The sequence below is a fragment of the Myodes glareolus genome, chromosome 9 (assembly GCF_982192425.1).
Source record: "Myodes glareolus chromosome 9, mMyoGla1.1, whole genome shotgun sequence".
In the NCBI taxonomy this organism is placed as follows: domain Eukaryota; kingdom Metazoa; phylum Chordata; class Mammalia; order Rodentia; family Cricetidae; genus Myodes; species Myodes glareolus.
In genome coordinates, this window is record NC_142034.1 from 56,127,297 (window position 1) to 56,148,065 (window position 20,769).

General features: G+C 43.1%; 1 protein-coding gene across 1 annotated transcript in view; it reads right to left on the minus strand.

Annotated features, from left to right (window-relative positions):
• The window catches only part of Stx8 (syntaxin 8), a 254,857-nt gene that overhangs the window by 89,365 nt on the left and 144,723 nt on the right, over nucleotides 1-20,769 (minus strand). Inside the window, exon 7 of the mRNA XM_048448305.2 lies at nucleotides 10,754-10,855. Within this exon, the coding sequence (XP_048304262.1) occupies nucleotides 10,754-10,855 (102 nt within the window). The remainder of the gene's footprint in view (nucleotides 1-10,753; nucleotides 10,856-20,769) is intronic.

Consider the following 20,769-nt stretch of genomic DNA (forward strand, 5'->3'; position numbering starts at 1 on the left):
GGTGAATCTATATGGCATGAAATTCACCATCCCATTATCTGAAGGGCACAGCTGGGTGACAGTAAGAGCATTTGCAATGTTGTACCGCGGCCACCACTGCACCCACTCACTGTCTAAAATGGCCCTTTTGGTTTGCTTATCATACAAAAAGTCAACAAAACAATGAAGAATATTATACACCATTTTACAATAAGTACTATCTGCTATTTTAAAAAAACACAACCTTGCACAAAACCCAAAAGTCACTTTGAAAGGAATCACTACTTTAAGGGCCAAAAAAAAAACAGAGGCTACTGGGAGCCAAAGAATATTTGGGGGCCGTTCAGTAGCCAGGTGCTCTCTCAAGCACCTCTAAGTCACACGTCCTAGCGAGGCCTCAGTACCAGGGAGAGACAAGGTGCCAGATAACACCCACATCTGACACAAAGATCAATTTGCTGCTAATCTGGAGAAATTGGCTTCAGTATTCAGGTTCACAGGCAGAGAAAACCAATAGTGCTTTTAAATGAACCACAAATCAGTTATTCTAAAGAATTTAACATGGTTCACTGACAGAAAATTGTCATTTCTGCCTGACTCTCAAATAGAAAGCAAAGGTAAGCACCCCCCTTCCCCGCCACCCCAAATAAACCCCAAACAAACAAAAAAAAAAAAAACCAATTCACTGCCAGGGCTCTATTGGAGCCAATTAATGGATCTCCAGAGCTGATCGAAATCTTCATTAAAATGCAACAACATCTGGAGCCAAGTTATTTAAAGGTTGATACCAGGGCTTACAAACTGCATCTCAAAGGGGCTTAGTAAAGGGCAAAATATCGATTTTACCCTTCCTTCCTCTCTTCTTTCTTCCCTCCTACCCTCCCTCTTTCCCTCCCTCCTTCTTCGCTTCTTCTAGAGTGCCAGGGATGGTGTCTAAGGCTCCACAAGAGCCAGGTAAGTGTCCTACCACTGAGCCCCATCTCCTGTCCCTATTTATTTTCTAACTTGTACAAATTTCCTGACACTTCCCAAACCCTCCTATTTCTTTCAAACATGCGCAGTCTCAAGTGGGCATCTATTTCAGTACGGCCTCAGGTAAGCCGCAAGTCCTCACCATGGGGCTGTGGGCACTACCTGCAACAGAGCTGTTTCCTCCGAGGCTCAGCACTGACTGTGGGCAGACAATGAGTGTGGCAGGCAGAGAGACTTTGTACAGAGTTGCAAATTGGCCATGTATTCATCATTATAATCTCTAAAATATAGAAAACTGAAAGTTGTTGCTTGTCTCTAGGCCTTTTTTAATTGTTTCTATTTAACTTCACTTAACAAGGCTTATTACTCCTCCCAAGCAAAGGTGGGGTCTGCAGCTCATATTAAATGAGTATTTCACTCTCTGAAGTGTACACCAGTAACTGGCTGGGACTCAGTGCCTCTTAAACAGAGTGGCAAGCATTAAACAGCCAGGAGAACAATCTGATGCTGGCATCTCCTGGTAAGTAATATAGAAAGATGGTGGCATCTTGTGAACAATTGTGCCTTAGTGACTCAACGAGCTACCACACCTCATTTAACTCATTTTATAGTTATACGTTTTAAAGGAGAAGTAGTGTGAGAATGTGCACCCAAAGCTTCCATTTCGGGAACTTCTTCCAGGTCACATCCAAATATATACCTAACAACAGTTGTCTAAGGGCCATCATGCCAAGTGGAGAGAAAGGGGTCTCACTGTGAACACAGAGCCCAGGGGCAGCAGCCACCACTCCAGTCCTAACACACACTAAACCCACCAAAATTCCTCATCATCTTCCATTCAAACGTTGTCCAGTGTTTCTAATTTATTATGCATGCCTGTGAATCTTTCTTTCTTTTTTTTTTTTAAGATTTATTTATTAGTGATATTAGTGATGTATACAGTGTCCTGTCTGCATGTATCCCTGCCCGCCAGAAGAGGGCACCAGATCTCATTACAGATGGTTGTGAGCCATCATGTGGTTGCTGGGAATTGAACTCAGAATCTCTGGAAGAGCAGCCAGTGCTCTTAACCTCTGAGCCATCTCTCCAGCACGCCTGTGAATCTTTCTAACAAACACAAGTTAGTATTGGCCTCCCATGAAAGATGGACCAAAGTGAGCCCTAGTCACAGGGAGAGGAGGATTCTCATCCTGGGGAAATATGAAAAAGAAAGCCACTCAATTGGATGGAACAATGACCATTTAGCCTAAGCCACTGACTTAACATATGAAAACACAAAGTGGTCCCAGGTCCCAGCCTTTCCAGCTTCCTCCAGCTTAGGTAATTCCAGCCCAACTAGAATCCAATTTTTCATTTTAATTTACAAATGTTAAAGAAAGTCAATGTGTGGGTGGGGAGTAGTAGAGTATGGGGAACTCCTAGAAGGTTAGGTTGGGTTGGCAAAAGCGCTTCGTGTTGGGGGGCTCTTTCTATATCAGCACAGCTCTGAGTGTGAAGGCACGCACAGACCCGGCACTTACGATACTTCTCAACCTACCCAGGAGGAGCTGCTTCCTCAGGAAAAGCAGATGAATTAACTGGTGAACAAAAATCACCTGGAACGCATACAGATCCATATATCAGTGACATCACAATCGAGGCCTGTACAGTGCGATTAGTATTCAGTAAGAACAGAAATTGCTTAGAAAGCATGCCTTAGCATTCCACACCACACTAAGCAAAAACAATAATCTAGAAGTGATTGTATTTGTGGTCAAGTCTGACCCCTTGATGACAGCAAAAGTCAGTGCCCCCTCCAGCAGACCCTGAGATGCATGGAGGCTTCTGAGGTGTGGAGGTCATGGCGACAGCTCAGAGGCTGTCAGTCCCTATCCATCACCTCCTATTAAGTAAAGACTTTCCAATTCTGTGCTTCTCTCAAGGGCTTAGTTCTGCCTGGATTCAGTTGCAGCACCGGCATTTGAACTTGGTGCTCCTATTCTCACTCCCTAACTAAATGCTGAGATAAAACAAATAGGCTCCCTCAGTCAGAACATAAGGCCAAGCAGACAACAGTGATGTGGTCACATATAAAGGACAACCTGACTATAAGTAATTAACGAGCATTACACAAACTCCAGAATACCACAGGCTCAGGGCGGAGTGTATGAGGGCCAGGAACAGGGAACTTCTGAGCTGGCCATTTAGCTCCTGAAATGACTACCAAGCAATACCCATGCGCACAGTGGCATGTCACACCATTCTCTAGGGTTGAACAAGCAGGCTTCCTACTCATTCAATACATAATTTTACTACTTATTGCTTCCACTGAAGTCTTTATTTCCCTTGATTGTTCTAGAAAGGTGTGGGACAGTCTAAATTGAATGAAAAAGAATATATATATATATATATATATATATTCCTTAAGGAGTAAAATCTGTTTTATTTATTTTGCAATTCCAATGGCTGGGTAGCTGCTATATCAACACATATAAGCCCAAGACAGAGGCTACCAGCAACATCAAAATTATACAGAATTTTCTGCACCAAATGAGAGACTTCACTGGCTTGTTTTCACTTACATGTGACAGAGCACCTGAAGTAGAACAAGGAAAACACCAAGTGATGACAAGAACCTGAACTGGACTGAAGGGGACCGAGTTGGACTGAACTGGACTAAGCAGGTCTAGGGGCCAACTACACAGATGTGAGAGAGATCCCAAAGTGACATGTGTGTATGTTTTATTTGGTCTATGTTTGAAAGTATTTGGTTCCCATAAACTCATAGGGAATGGCACTATTAGAAGGTGTGGTCTTGTTGAAGGAGGCTGGATGACACACTCTTTAATCAGGCTTTAAAGATGGAGGGCACACCATTAATCCAGCTCACACCTTCTGTTGGAAGTGTGTCACTGTAGGGGCGGCCTTTGAGGTCTTTTTCTCAAGCTTCACTCAATTTGACAATCAGTCAACTTCCTGTTGCCTACAAGATGGAGGTCACTTGACTATTTCTCTAGTACCGTGCCTGCCTGCATGACGCCATGCCACCTACCATGATGGACTGAATCTCTGAACTGTAAGTGAGCCCCTCAATCAAATGTTTTCTTTATAAGAGTTGTTATGGCCATGGTGTGTCTCCTCACAGCAATAACAAAAACCTAACCGAGACAGTCTACAAGGTACCTTTTAAAGTATCAGTTTCATCAGGACTAAAATATTGGGAGACTTCACTTACGAGTCCAGACTTTGGGTATCTCTCAGAAACAACAGACTGCAGTGGTAGCACACACCAGTACTCGGGAGGCAGAGCAGGCAGATCTCTGAGTTCCAGGCTAGCATGGTCTGCAGAGCAAGTTCCAGGACAGCCAGAGCTACATAGAGTATCCTTTTCTCAAACAACAATAACAACAACAAAACAAATGAAGAAACCCCAGATGATCCAGCAGCCCCTGTGTTGTCATTGGCTATAATCTCAGCCGCCTGCTTCACTCAGGACATTCTGCTGTCTGATAACTGAAGGCAAGAGAAGAAATGAAAGAAGTTTGGAGCCTGGACAATAGGAAGGTGGGCAGAATGGAACACGCCTATCGTCTAAGGACTCAACTGGCTGGAGTGGGAGGAGGGGGAGGCCAAGGCCATCCTCAGCTCCAACAGGATGCCCCACACCAGCCGAGGCTGCATGACACCCTACTTTTAGAAAAAAAAGAAAGAAAGAAAGAAAGAAAAAGAAAAAGAAGATGGAAGAGGAAATGGACTTGCAGGGAAGGATTCAAGTTCATGGATCAGGGACAGAGAGAAGGTGCTCCAGGCTGAAAGACAGGCTGGGAGCGGAAGACACAGGCCTGGACGTTCAGGTGAAGTTGGGTCTGAAGGCAGAACTGTTGGTTGCCCACAACCATTTGAGAATGAAGCTGCAATGGTGTGAGGACAAAGAATCAAGAAAAATGAGGAGGGGACTGGGTGAGGTGCGGGTGGGGTGGGGAATAAGCAAGAGCAAAGCCCTGACTGCAGAAGAACACACCATGCATGTAAAGCCTCACTATTATGTGGCAGAACATTTCTAAGAGACACTGACATGTGTCAAGAAATGAAGCATGGGTACTTGCCTTGGGAGGACTTTCCTTCACTTTTTAATAAAAGAGAGGTGCAGGGTTACTGGTAATGTGTGGAGAAACCTCAGGTCCTGTCAGCAGTTTCGGGCCTTGGCCACACCCACTACCGAGTACTGGCTGACCCTCCACACCTAGCCTAGCTGCGGGGCACACAGGCTTTCCCTTCCCCTGCAGGCCCTTTAAGGGATCCAATCTACACAGCCAGTGCGCTTTCTGTTGTGCTTCAGCAGCTCCTCTTACTCATTCTCCAGACCTCTGCTCCAGAGCTGGGGCCTCTGGGAAGCCCCAGGCCCCAGGCAGACATGGGCCTGTTCCATGGCATTCCCCAGTCGTCAGTGACTTCCTCAGGTGTCCCTCTTGCACACTCTAAGTCCTATCTTTTAATTCCGGCTTCTGGCCTGGTGCCTGGCATGCAGATGACACCCAGGAACTGTGCTGGGTGAAATAAGAGAAGGAATGAGCAGCAAAGCTGGAGGCCAAGAAGCTGTGGAGGCAGATATTCGTGTGGAGGGCCGGGTACTTCCCACATTTGTAAAGAAAGCAGAGGAATTTCACTAGCTCATCTTAGCAAAAGAAAAAGCAAAGAAACATTGCTAAAGAGATACTTCTGATAAACAGTTAAGATAAGTAGGAGAAACCACACAGTCAGTCCCTACTCTAAATTAATTGCTCATGTTCATGATAAGGGTTGTAAAATAATTCATTGAAAGAGAAAGCAGCTCTGAGGCTTGCTATAAATAAGCTGTATAGCAGATAATTCACTTTCTTATTTTCTCTGTTTAATTAACCAATTTTAATGTACATTAATAATTTACTTGCATGCATATAAGGTAAGAGCACCACATTTGTGCAGGGCTATAGAGGCCAGAAAAGGGTGTCAAATCCATCAAAAGTGATAGAACTGGAGTTACAGAAAGCTGTGAACTGCTACGTGGATGTAAGAAACGGAACCCGGTCCTCTACAAGAGCAGCCAAGAGGACTCTTAACTGCTGAGTCACCTCTCCAGGCCTCTAATGTTTTCTAAGGTTAAGAAGAGTAAATATAGGTAAGGCCAAGTATTATAAAAAACATAATATAATCACTAGAGATGGCACCAAAGAATTTTGGGGCTAATAATAATTCCAGACACAAAATTTCAAATTTCTATTTTTTAAAAAAAACACTCCTTTTCTAATTAAAAGAAGATGCTAACTTCATGATGCTATAACATCCTATACAATTCGTGCTTCTTAAAGGCTTCTCTGTGCTGTTTTAAGAAAGACATAGCTGCCTCGAAGTCTCACCTATGTCACCAACCAACTTAAGTTAAACAAGATAACAGAGCTGATCCCAGGAACCCGCTAGTAACAACCATTGTGGCTCCCGACTTCACCTCGGCACATCAACAGAATGACCAGACATATTACTGGGAGCTGAACATCCCATCTTTTATCCACACTGCTCGGGACCAGGATCTTTTCAGATTTACGATATTTTTGTACTTTAAAATATTTGCATAAACCTAATATGATCTTCTAAGAACGGAAAGCAAGTCTAAATACAAAATTCATTGGTTCCATATACACTGTATGTACACAGTCCTAAGTAATTTTGCACAGTTCTTTGAAGGCAACTGTATTTCACAGCAACTTATCACCTGAGGCCAGGTGTAAAAATTTTCCACTGTGGCATGTCAACTTGTGGCATGGAGTTTGGGTTAGGGTTGTCCATCTGTATCTCTTCTTCTCCCCCTCCTCCTCTTTCTTTTTCTTTCTTTCTTTCTTTTTTTTTTTAATATAGAGGGCAAGCAACTCTCCTTGTCACCCAGGCTGAACTACACTGATATGCCCTTGACCCTGCTGCTCTCCAGGGGAGCCGAAGGTAGATGCAGTGGTTCCAGGTGAAGACAGTGTCTATATAAGGTCAGCAGACCTGATTTTTAGCCATATCACAGGACCGCTAAAATCACAATGGGCGCACTTAGACAACATTACGTAATATTCAATATGCCGAGAAGCAAGGCTCCAGCCATTGAGAACCCCTAGTCTGGGCTTTCACAATCGGCTCTCTCCTCAGACTCAGACAAGGTTCTATTTTGAATTCTAATGAGGATCAGCCACACTGAATATTTAAACTGCAATTACAAAGATCCCACTTTTATGTAAATGTCCTTAATACAAGAAACAGATCTGAAAATATATCGAGGAGTCAGGGAGACCCATCAGTCTAATTTGCCTTTACAATCTAGGGAAAAAACAGCATTATTTTCTACTTGATGTTATCACGGGGGTGAGGCTGGGAAAAGAAAAGAGGGGAAAAAAACACACAAAGATCTCAGGAAAAAATTTCAAGCGCAGGCTGTGGAGTGAAAAGGCCACAAAGAAGTGCTTGAGTCCTTTGTTAGCAACCGAACAAACAAATTCATCACCAGGCCCTTCTCCTGTGTGGCCCCTTGCGATTTGCTCTGTATTTATGACTAGAATTTCCCCCCTGCTCAAGCATTTATGACTGATATGCCAGGCTGGCATGAGGGATACAGACACGTCAGGCAAACAAAAAGGCATTTCATGGTTTACAACCTAGTTTGCACTCCTTTGAGGGCAAGGATGATGGGCCGGCTGCTTGCGTGAGTCTTCCTAGTTACGCAGTCCGAGAGTGCCATGTGAGCCGCCACCAAGTGACACTTGAGTGAGCTGATTAGATTAATTCCCAAGCCCTACACACCTTGCCTGCACGCATGTGCTCACGTTTACACAGAAAGCTCAGCCTTGCATCTGCCAAGAGTGGGTGACTCCTTTGCTCCTCAAAAGCCATTGTTACTGAAGCTGAAATGAATTTCCACAGCATTTGATACTAGCACTTAGGAAAAGGGAACAGAGTTGGGTTTTGCTTGTTTGTTTGACCTGGTTTGTCTTCTTTTGAATGGATGATTCTCTTTTGAAGGTACCAAAAATGTACACTTAATTTTTAGTTTCATTTATTTTTAATTTATATAAGTTCTATTTGGTACCCTTTCCAATAATATTGGTTACTTTATATAGTTTCCTGCTCTGTCTAGATCCTTTCAAGTCTTTTAATTTAAAAAGCAAAATTGAGGGCTGGAGAGATGGCTCAGAGGTTAAGAGCATTGACTGTTCTTCCAGAGGTTTTGAGTTCAATTCCTAGCACCTACATGGTGGCTCACACCCCAGTCCCATGGACTGTGTGCACAGCCGTGAGCGAGGCTGAACCCTTCCATCGCTAAGCTGCGTCTTGTCGGTAGTGATCACCATGACGAGGAGCGTGGCTGAGAAGTGGAACTGAGGCCATGACAAGCCCAACCGAGAGCCTCCCAGGTCTAGAGACTGGGGAGAGAAGGACGTGGCAGAGTTTGAAGCTGCCAGCTAAACACCCTAGGATGCTGCGAACCGAGCACAATGAGCCGGTCCGGCAATTTGCTGACAGAAACATGGACAGGGAAGGTAGGGTAGGGCTCACGAGGTTGTAGGGGATCCTGTTGAGACCTGCATTAGCGGCCATTCCTGTCAGATTCTGGTAATGAATCTGGCTTCAGTTCTCCTGTTTCCTAGAATTTGAGTGAGGATGAATGAAAAGAAATTAGAATAAACTGTTTGGTAGAGTTAATTTCAAAACAGCATGACATCCAGAAAGTGACATGGCTATTCCTCACTGCTTGTGGTGAAATTTACAGTGAGCAGAACAATGTGAACTGTACAGCTTTGCAAGGAAAGAGGTCTGTACCAGTCTAAGGTTCAAATAAGGTGGTGTAGATAAATAAGATATAACTGTTAAAGAGATAGTGCCATTAGAGAGAAACCTGGTGGGTTTAGGGAATGTAGCACAATTGGCAGAACATTTGTCTAGCACATGCAAAGCCCTGGGTTCAATACCCAGCAACACATAAGCTTGGCTTGGCGGTGCACACCTGGAGCCCCAGCACTTGAGAGGTGGAGACAGGAGGCTCATGAGTTCAAGTCCAATCTGGGCTATATGATGCTCTGATTCAAACAAACAAACAAGTCATACTTCACTGTACTAGAACAAGAGGAAAAACACCCCAAGAGCAATACCCTACCCATCAAGGTTCCAGTATTAGAAACTACAAAGCATTTGAAAAGAGAAAACCTGACATGAGAGTTCACTGAAGGGGTTCCCTGCTTAAAAACACCAAACCAAAGTGCCTAGGAAAGTATTTTCTCAGGCTCCCGCACAGGCGCATAGAGAACCACCGCAGCCGTGGTTCAGAGGCGTCACACCGCAGCCCAAGCTGCAGCAGGACTTGGCAACAATATCCATGAGGTGCGGAGAGGGTATGTGAACTGCAAAAGGCCATGAGGTCAGGAGGCTTACACCAAGTTTCCAGAGCTGGGAGCAACAGGGTGAGAGGTCAGTTAGATATAAATTCCCAAGCCTCAGAGGGAGCGGAGTCCTGTGGGACCCCTGTGCACTGGCACCTGCGGGACCACTGTGCACTGGCACCTGTGGGACCCCTGTGCACTGGCACCTGCGGGACCCTGTGCACTGGCACCTGCGGGACCCCTGTGCACTGGCACCTGCGGGACCCTGTGCACTGGCACCTGTGGGACCCCTGTGCACTGGCACCTGTGGTCCTGCTCGCCCACTGGATCTCACCAGTCAGCTGCAGCCCAGCCTGCTAGCTTCATCTGCAGTGTGATTTCCCTCTGCTTCCCGCCACAGCAAAGCGTTCCCTCTGCCTTACCACTCCTAAAAAATTCCTGGCCACAAGGACTTTGCCCTTCACACCTAGAACCTGAAACTATGAAGATAAAGCATGCGGGCTCCTTCCCACCGCCACCTCTTATGGTTTGATTCTTGCAAAGGTGACTAGGCCTCAGTTTCCTTGTGAAAGAAGTGGACAATCTTGACAGGATTGCATGTTAGCTTAGGGATGTTGCTGTATTTCTCACACGAAAAAATCCAAACGTCAGGTCAAGTGAGTGTCCGGGTCACTAAACTGTCACTGTATTTCTTCCATAAACATACTAGCTTAATGGATCTGCTGCACCTTTATGAGACGAGGCACTGGATAAAAACGAGGTGGTGACTACCACTTTGGCTCCCTGTCACTCACTGTGGGTCAAGGTGCTGCCCGGGTGAGATAACTGGAAACCTCGTGGGAAACCGAATGAGTCCTCTCAAGCTCTACCCTGGACCTCCTCAATGGGAGCCTCTGGTTGGGAGCCTGGAAAACAGCATTCTGAGTCCTCTAGTGGACTCATGTCAACACAGAATCCCTATTTTACAAGAGTCAAGAACCAAAGTGACTCAGCAAAGACAGCATTGCTGAGCACTGGGCTTTTATCTTGGTCATACTGTGAGACGGAAGCAGTTCTTAGCTGGTCTACAGTGAGTTCACTAATTAAACTATGGATTAAAGGGGGAGGGCACTGAGGAAACAAAACTACCTTGAAAACGCAGAAGACTCACCCCCAAACTCTGCACTGTTAGACAATTTCCCAAACCATCCGTGTCCATGAAACAGGTAAGATTCCCAGCTCAGAGTTTAAAAGAATGAACGTTATACCCTCCAAACCTTAGCAATGTATCTTATCTGAATAAAACTTAGCATCTTTTAGCAATTCTGATGCTTCAGCAGATGGGGCTGCTGCATTAGAAGGGGAGGCACCTCTTCATGGTAAGTAGAAACAGCATGGAACACACAAAGAAGAGCAAGCCCCAGCCAGGTAGTGGGGCAACTGCCAGCTCTTACCACAGGAAGTTGACTTTCTGTCCACCAGGGTCACCCGCCTGGCTTCGGTGCGAAGCTTCTCATCTGTGTTCTCCACAAGGTTGGCAAGGTCGTCGATGATCTCTAGAATGGAAAACAAGGGTACTTGGTTAAATCTTCCCAGTTCACATCTCCCTAGGTTTACAGCTATGGTACTTCTGCCACACCAAGGCATGAATTCACAAATACTCTTTGAAAACTGCAATTCTGATTCTAAAAGGCAAAAACAAAACCAGAAAAAAATGTCAATAAAGAGTAAACCTGTGAGGGCAAAGTAGCACTTGTCACACAAGCCTGGTCACACGAGTTCAGTCACTGGAACCCACATAAAGGTGGGTGAGACCAACACTACCAAGGTTTCCCTTGACTTCCACTCACCCCATTGTGTGTGTACATATATATACACTTGTATAAAATTTTAAAAATGAACAAAAAAGAGTAAGCCAATTTGTCTGTTTTTAAAGCTCACTTAAAATAACCCTATCACAGGAAATAGAAGCATCAGCGATCGCGTACACGTAGGAGGGTGCATGACAAATTACAGCTCAGGCAAGGATAGAAGACTCCAGGGCTGACCTCAGCTGCTCCTGACCCAACTGGGGACAAGATTAGCTCAGCAAAAAAGGATCAAGGGCTCGAAGCCAGAGATTCTAACACGAGAGATGTTGACTAGGACTGAAACGATTTAAATACTGAACTGAGAATAAGCAAATACATGAATTAGACAGCACATGTGACAGACAGCATTTGACAATGCAATCACAATTAAAGAGCAACTGGGTGAGGAGGGGTTCGGGAGATCAGCACTGGACGTGGGGAAGATAAGGGCTTTTAGAGCCCAGGGGTAGGGGTTTCCAATGGGGAGTTTGGCAGACAAATAGGCGGGGTTACAGAAGGAGAACATAGGCATAACAGGTTGATTACCAAAACCTCCTGAAACAAAGACACGGCCGCAAGGTTGTCACAACACAGTGGTCATAAAAAGGTAGTCACTGCAAGGTGGGCACACTAAGGTGGTCATCCCATTTTGAAACAAAGGCATGGTTGGTGTTTCCTGGAACAAGCAGTACTGAACCGTTTGTAGTTAAGGTTACAGGCACAGTTCTATCCTTGAGAAACAGATTTAGATATAAACAGGAATGAACCTAGTGTGTTTTTATTATAAAATGGTCTTGAAGCCCAAAATAGAGGCAGGCTGGTTTATTACAAGTCACAGTAAGCTGTAAGAGTTAAATATATAGAAATATAACTTTTAAAAATCATTAAAACCTCAATGTTTTATGTCACTTTTGTGAGCATTTAGTAATTCTTACCACTTAGTAATTACTGCCTCTTTAAAGAGCCTTTCTATAAAGTTCTTTTTTATGCTAATCTTTAAAAGGTGAAATTAAGCACATTTAAATGTATTTTAAATGACATTTAAAATAGCATATATATAAGAATCTTAATTACATGAAATTATTTCCATCTATCCTTTGGTATTTGCATGCCTTTAGGGATACATGCAATGGTAGCAACTGAATGCTACTGACAATTGCTCCTAGTGGTAGGATATTTATGACTGTGTTCTTCCTGTTTCCTGCATCATTCACACTAATACTGAGCACATATTATTTCTGCAGTTGAGACCCTTTCTCCTGCCCCTTATTTATTTATTTAGTTATTTATTTGGTTTACAAGACAGGGTTTCTCTGTAGCTTTGGATCCTGTCCTGGAACTAGGTCTTGTAGACCAGGCTGGCTTCGAACTCACAGAGATTTGCCTGCCTCTGCTTCCCAAGTGCTGGGATTAAAGGCATGTGCTACCACCACCTTGCTCTGCCTGTCTATTCTTAAAGCTAATTTAGAAATGAATTGTTCGATATGAGACATCACTTTTCTTAAAAGTCTGAAGAAATACAAAGGAGAAGGTAGAAGTTTCCAGAGTTCTGAGCAGTGCAGGTTACCACGGATGGTCATACCATGACTAGGCAGGAAAAGGGCAGTCTATGCAATGAAACCAGCATGAGAAAGGCACAGGAAAGTGGGGAATTCCTTCCCCCGGACTCTGCACATCATAGGGCCCCTCTCTTTACTCACAGAGCCCATGCAAGCTATTCTGAGTCATTTCCAGAATGAGCATGACACAAGCTTCTATTTATCCCTTCCTCTCTCATCCTAGAAGAGTGCCGAGCACACACTGGGGTGAAAGAAATGTAAGCCATAAAGGTAATGGATCAACGGAGCCTCAGATAAAAGCATTGAATGATTTTTTTTTTAAAGTAAATGGATTTAAGCCAAGTTTCTCAGTTATCTGTATGTAACACCTGCCTAAGAAAATCACCTACTATTATTGAACAATTCATTCACAAAGCTCGTGTGCATCCAGTGACAGCTCTCTCGGACGTTCTGCCCATTATCTATGAACTTCACCTAAAGCAGTGGTTCTCAACTAGGGGGTGAGATCCCTTTGGGTGTCAAATGATCCTTTCACAGGGATCAAGTATTAGATATCCTATATGTCAGATATTTACATTATGATTCATGACAGTAGCAAAATTACACTTATGAAGTAGCAATGAAATAATTTTATGGTTGCGGGCCAGCACAACACGAGGAACTGTAATAAAGGGTGGCAGCATTGGGAGGGTTGAGGACCACTGCTCTAGAGTGTGCTCCTCTCTCATGTCTGGGCCATCCAAGAGTTTTGTACTCTTGACTCTGTAGACTGCCGTGATGGTTTTATACACCCTTTCCCTTAGCAATATTTAAACTGAAAGTCTGAAATGAGAGCTGGGCAGGGGAGCCCACACCTGTAGCCCTAGCACTTGAGAGGGTAAGGCAGGAGGTGCGCTGCAAGGTTGAGGTTAGCCTGAGCTAAAGAGTGAGCCCAAACAAACAATCCTGACCTACTTACAAACATGATTTTCTCAGAGTTTCTAAAGCTAAACTCTCCTTCTGTCCTCAACTCAACTTTCTCCCATGGGGAAGGGATTAAAAGTCTGTGCCATTATACTCAGCTGAAATTGAATACTAATTTGCCTTTAACATCCCTATCTTTATTATATTATTTATATGTTTACTTATGGGAGCACAAATGCCACAGTACACACACTCAGGCCAGAGGACAACTTGCTTGAGCTGGTGTTCTCCTTCCACTTGTGGTTGTGGGGACTGAACTCAGGTTCTCCAACTTGGCAGCAGGTGTTTTAACATGCTCAGCCACCATGCTGGCTCTAAAATTCTTTATTATTATTACTATTATTATTATTAGTAGTAGTAGTAGTGGCTTTTCAAGACTGGATTTTCTCTACACAGTCCTGGCTGTCCTAGAACTTACTTTGTAAACCAGGCTGGTCTCTAACTCACAGAGATCCACCACCTACCTCTGCCTCCTGAGTGCTGGGATCAAAGGCATGAACCACCACTGCCTGGTGATTCTTATTTTGAAACGTAGCTCCCAATGTGTTATCATTTGCAAGTGGAACATTTGGGGGATGATGAAATCATGAAGGTGTCCTTGTGAATGAATGAAGTCACACTATGCATGGGATTCATGTCCTATGAAAGAGGCAGCAGAAGCCCCCTTGTCTATTCTATCAACGTCAAGATAAAAAAACATCTGTGTGTGAGTCGGAAAACAGTCCTCACCAAGCATGGAATCTGCCTTGACCTTGATTTCCCAGCCCCAAATCACCCAGTGGTTTGCTCGGCAGGGAGACTCAGCACAATATAAAAGTTGTAAAATGCAAGTAAAGCAGTAACAGGGGAGAATCTCATTCCTCTCACTGCACACATATAACCAGCGATCAGACCACAGAAGACAGTCACATGATCATCACAAGATGTGCAGAAACAGAATCTGGCAAACATTTAAAGTCTAATCACCACACCAACCCTCAGCAAATAGGACTGCAGAGGAACTCTCTTGGCCTGGCGAAAAGCATCAGTGAGTGATTTTTAAAAGCAAGAGCAAGGCCAGGAGATCTGCTTTGATTACATCTGTTTGCTATTTTACTAGAAGCCCCATACTGTGTAATAAGGAAAGAAAAGAGAAGGCTAAAGGATCTGAAAGGGTGATACAAAGTTATATATTTGCAGATAACATGATTTTGTGCATAGAATCTATTTAGAATCTGTGAGAATTAATAAGTAAATTTACAACTTAAATTTTTAAAATTACATTTATGTATTTATTTATGTTTGTGTTTGTGTGTGTACACAAATATGCACACACACACACATGCAGATAGCCAATTCTCAACATAGGCATCAACAACAAAGCCAATCAAAAAGGAAAAGTACTCTTTCAACAAATAATACTAGAACATCTGCATACATATGTGCATAAATAGAAAGACTTTCTTCTCCCATACACACAAAAATACTTGAGACACTTCACAGACCTAACTGTAAAACCTGGAATAGAAAGTTTCTTGACAAAAAAAAATTGCTAACAGTTAACTATAGTTCATCAAATTAACCGCATATCTACTACTCTCTCAAAGGTGGACAATTTGAGTGACATGGGCAGGCACAAGTTTCTTGGACAAAAATTTAAAAATTATACAGGAAAGAAAGACAAAAAAGAAAGAAGGAAGAAAAAAAGTCACCAAATTAAAATATTCCTCATCCAAAGACACTATTTCAAAAATGGAAAAACAAGCCACAGACCGCAAAATACGGTGTTGTAGGACATGTAACTGACAAACTATTTGTATCTAGAATAAAGATCTGCAGTACTACACAGAAAAGAGAGGGGGGGGAACCTAACATGATCTTAAATAGCCAAATACCTGAACAGATGCTTTGCAAAAGAAAATATACAAAAAGCCAATATGCACGTAAAAAGGAGCCCACATTACTCATTAGAGAAATGCAAATCAAACCACAGTAAGAGATGTTTTTCCACCCACCCACCAGGATGCTAAAATTAAAGGCTGACAATGCTAATTGCTGGGGAGACAGGGCACAAAAGGCCCCATGGAAGAGTTTATCTACTCCAGTCAAGTCAGACATCTATGTTCTTACACACAGTCTTTATGCCTAGGTATTTTATCAGAATATTTTTTCCCTCAAAAAGACCTGCGCAAAAATATACATAGCACCTTTATTTATTAGGGCCCCAAACTAAAAATGACCAAAATGTCCATCAAACTGAAGTGTCTCTGTAAAACAGACACACAGCAATAAAAGGGATGCCCCGCTAAGAAGAGGATGCAGCTCAGTAGGGAACACTTTGCCTCACATTCACAAGGCCCAGATTAGATCTTCAGCACCACACAGACAGACAGTATTATTAGTCAATACAACAACCATTTACATCTCAGAAGTTTTATTGGCTAACATAAAAATAAACATGTTTTGTGATTCCATAGATGTAACAATACATATGGGAGTCATGGCACATATCTTTATTCTCAGTACTTGGAACAGGAAAACATAAGGAACAGGGCTTCAAGCTTGTCTTCATTACAAAACTAGTTCACAGCCACCCTGGTCTACTTGAAATCCTGTCCCAAATAGGAAGGAAGGAAGGAAGGAAGGAAGGAAGGAAGGAAGGAAGGAAGGAAGGAAGGAAGGAAGGAAGGAAGGAAAAGAGAGCCAGGTGGTGATGGTACACACCTTTAATCCCAGCACTTGGGAGGCAGAAGGATCTCTGAGTTCCATGGAGGTTGTGTGGTCTGTAGAGTGAGTTCCAGGACAGCCAGGGCTACGTAGAGAAACCCTGTCTTAGAGAGCGGGGAGGGCAAAAGAAAAGGGAAAGAGATAAGAATAAACCTAGCTGACAGTAAACTAATCAGAAAGTGGTCATACCTGCGCTGGTGGTGAGTGGCTAAAAATAAAATGGAACTTATTAGACCAGATTTTATGTTGTTACATATATGCACATAGTTCTCAAAAATGCATAATCTGAACACTAAAGACTCGTGTATCTATTGTGCAAGTTATACCCAAACTAAAAACATGAATCACAAAAAAAACCCTGAAGTTTATAATAAATGATAGCGGATTGGAGAGATGACTCAGTGGTTTAGAGCATTGGCTGCTCTTCCAGAGGACCTGGGTGTGCTTCCCAGCACCCACAGGGCAGCTCCCACTCATCTCTGACTCCAGTTCCAGGGGATTTGATGCTCTCTTCTGGTTTCCATGGGCATCAGGCACATATGTGGTACACAGACATACATGAAAGCAAAACATGCATACACATAAAATAAGAATTAAAAATAATATGCTATCACTAAGATTTTCCAGTGAACAATGGGGAAGAAGGGGGAGGACGAAAGCGAGGAAAAGGCACAAGAAGGAAGAACAAATGGTTTACACTGACAAAATTTTGGGCCTGCAAGTAGTTAGGCAGTGACCCCTGTAGCTTTGCCCCCCTTTTACCATGCCTCTGGGAGGGGGATAGTCAACCTTTTCCTGATCATTTCATTGGTGGGTAACATGACAATGTGGAAAAAAAAAATCAGTTCCTGGTTTACATATAGCAGCATTTAAGTGAGTAGTTTGGGGTCCAGGCTTCACACTCTCAGGACATTCCGCAGTAAAAGTCATGATTTGCATGGGTAATTGATACTTTGTTCTCATGAAGCTGACACAATCAGATATCATCATGTCTCACAAATATTACATATTTGTAATATAAAACTTGGGTTTAATATCCTGTGCAGAGTCAGGGAAAGTATCCATCTCTATCAATAATTATGCCAGCTATTCTATGCTTACTGAAATTCTAGAAAGGTTTCATTGCAAATTTTTGAATATTCTTAAGTATGACTTAAAAGTCAACAAATATGTAGCAGGTTAGCTCAGCAAAAGTAGTGTTTTACATTGAAGGAGTTAATGTTTTAATGGAAAAATAGGCACACATATCACTTTAGTTGGTAAACCTCTGATACATTTTGTTTTGTGTATATGTGGTATATATACATGTAGATGTGGGTGTGTGCATATTCATGTGTTTGAGGCCAAAGGTTAACGCTAATATCTTTTGAAATCATTTTCCATTAGGTTTTCAAATTTATCAGCGTGTGTGTGTGTGCATATGTGTGTGCTTGTGTGTGATGTGAGGGGTCACAACCATGTGTCATGGTGTGATCAGAGGACAATTTTGTATCTACCTTTTTAAATTTTATTTTTTTTAGATTTATTTACATATATAAGTACTTTGCCTGTATGTATATCTATGTAACATATGTATGCCTCATGCCCAAAGAGGTCAGAAGTGGATAATGGACCCTGTGGAACTGGAGTTAAAGATAATTGTGAGTCACCATGTGGGTGCTGAGAACCAAATCCAGGTCCTCTGCAATAATATCAAGTGCTAACAGCTGAGCCATCTCTCCAGCCCCCTTCACCTTCTTTTCTGAGATGTCTCTCACTGAATCTGGAGCTCACTCTTGCAGCTAGGTTAGCTGACCAACGAGTTCCTGGGATCCACCTATCTCTGTCCCCAGCACAGGAATTAAAGACATATACCACATACCCAGCTCTTATGTAAGTGCTGGGAACCTGAATTCAGATACTCACATTTGTGTTCTGTGCACTTTACCAACTGAAGATGACTATTTACTTTATTTTTGATTTTTATTTATTATTATTATTTTTGTTGTTGTTTAAGACAGCATTTCTCAGTTGATGTGGGACTCCCCTTTGTATGTTATGAATATGTTTTTTATTACCATTGGTTAATAAGGAAGATGCTTTGGCCTATGGCAGGGCAGAATATAGCTAGGCAGGAAAACTAAACTGAATGCAGGGAGAAAGAAGGCAAAGTCAGGCAGACACCATGTAGCCACCCAAGAAGCAAGAGGTGAAGTAACAAACCATGGGCCTCATGGTAAAATATACAATAATAGAAATGGGTTAATTGAAGATGTAAGAGCTTCCTAGGAATATGCCTGAGCTGTTGGTCAAACAGTGTCATAATTAACTAACAGGGTTGTAGTTTTTGTGTGATTATTCAGGTCTGGGTGGCTGGGAAATAAAAGCGCAGTCTCCATTCACACTCAGTAGCTATGGAGTCAATCAGTCCTGGAACTCGTTCTGTAGAGCAGGCTGGCCTTAAACTCACAGAGCTATGCTTGCCTCTGCCTCCTGAGTGCTGGGATTAAAGGCGTGCACCACCACTGCCTGGCAACTATTGTATTTTAAATGTGTGTGTGTGTTTCTGTATGTGTGTAAAGGGCACACACACATACCATTTGAAGACATTTGGTCAGAGGGTAACTTCTGAGAGTCAGCTTTCTTCTCCCATCATGTGGAACGCAGGGATCAAATTCAGGCTGTCAGGCTTGGCATCAAGTGCCCTCAATTAATTTATCAATTCCATTTTTAGTGCATAAAAGTAATTTAATAGCAATTTATAAATACTTGATCAAGTTGAAACAGCTTTGAAACTGAACAATGAGCAGAGGCTAGGAGAATTTCAAGAATGCTAGAAAAAGCTTAAGTTGCTATAATTGGAACATTTAAGGTTTCAAAGAAGAAACTGTAGAAAATTCTTCGTCTCCTTAGAGACTGTGTGTGTAATCATGACCAAATAGCTGGTAGAAATATGGCCAAGGACATTTGGGGGTCTCTAAAAACGGGAAATAGGCAGTGGAAACTGGATAAACAAAGGTCATAGTGATGTTGTGTTTGTGGTCCAGCCTCATAAAATGGGGAACCTAGGGGTGCTGAATGAGACTACCTGGCAGAAGAAATGCCTGAGCATTAAGCCTTCAGGTTGTAATGTAGCTACTTCCAACCACGTATTATGGTGAAATAAGGTAGCAAAGAGAACTTAAAGAATCTATCATTAAAATCAGAGCAGGAAGAAGAAAACCTGTGCTGGAAAGAATACCAATAGTCCTTTGTTAAAGAGAGCACAGGGCTAGAAGGAAGTCTGTGCTAATCATCAACACAATAGAACACCATTCAGAGATCTTTGAGACCACCTTCCTACCACAAGGTCAGAGCACTAAAGGGGCAAAAGGGTATGGGGCCAGGCCCAGAGCATCCCACTGTGGGCTCAACTGTCCAGGGCCCCTTGCATTTGACGCAGTGCTCCTCAACCACCTAGTCATGGAAATGCATCCAATGCAACTGGCCCTGTTGCTACGGAGGTGCAAGCAGTAAGCCTTGGCTACATCCCCATGCTATTAAGACTATAAGCCTGCACAATGAAAAAGCCGTGGGTACATAGCAGCCTCCACCTAGACTCCAAATGACATTGCAGACAGAGTATCTGAGGGCCAAGTGGAGGTTTGGCACAGGGGCAGGGTTAGTGTAGAAAGCATTCTGTTAGGGAAATGCTGGGTGGAGGCATGGGAACAGAACTATCCTTTAGACCCAAGAACTATAGATTTACCAGAGACTGGCCCCTGCCTGGGAGAACTGTCAATATGAGACACCAAATTGTGCTTCTGCCTGGACTGAGCCCAACAAAATAATGGAGATGGAAGCCCCCAAGGTCAGGGAGGCCCAACCTTTGCCAACGTGCCCAATATGAGGGACATGGAGTCAAAGCAGACTGTTTTCCAGCTTTACTGTGATTTTCCCAGTTTGTGTCTGCGTGAAACCAATTAATACTCCCCCCGACACCCTGTCTGCTACTTGAAATGGGAAGGTTTGTCCTCTGTCTGTCTCATCATTGCATTTTGGGAGACAGCTTGTTTAAAGTCACAGGCTCACAGTTAGAGCGGATTTGCCGCACAATGAATTGAGTCTCATCCAACTCACCAAAGACACTGGAGTCTTGAATTGGTGCTGGAACAAGACTTCAGGGAACTGACAGCCTACTTTGCATGTGAGAAGAACATAAATTTGCGATAAAAGTTATAGATTCAATGCATCCCTAAAATTCAGTCACTGGGAACTTAATCCTCAAATTTGTAAACTGATTGTATTTGTGGGTGGGGTGCTGAGAGGTAATTGGGATTAGATGAGACCATCAGAATGGGGTCTCTATGATGATATTAATGGCTCTGTAAGAAAAAGGAGAGAAAAGCCTGGGACACGGTGACATATACTTGT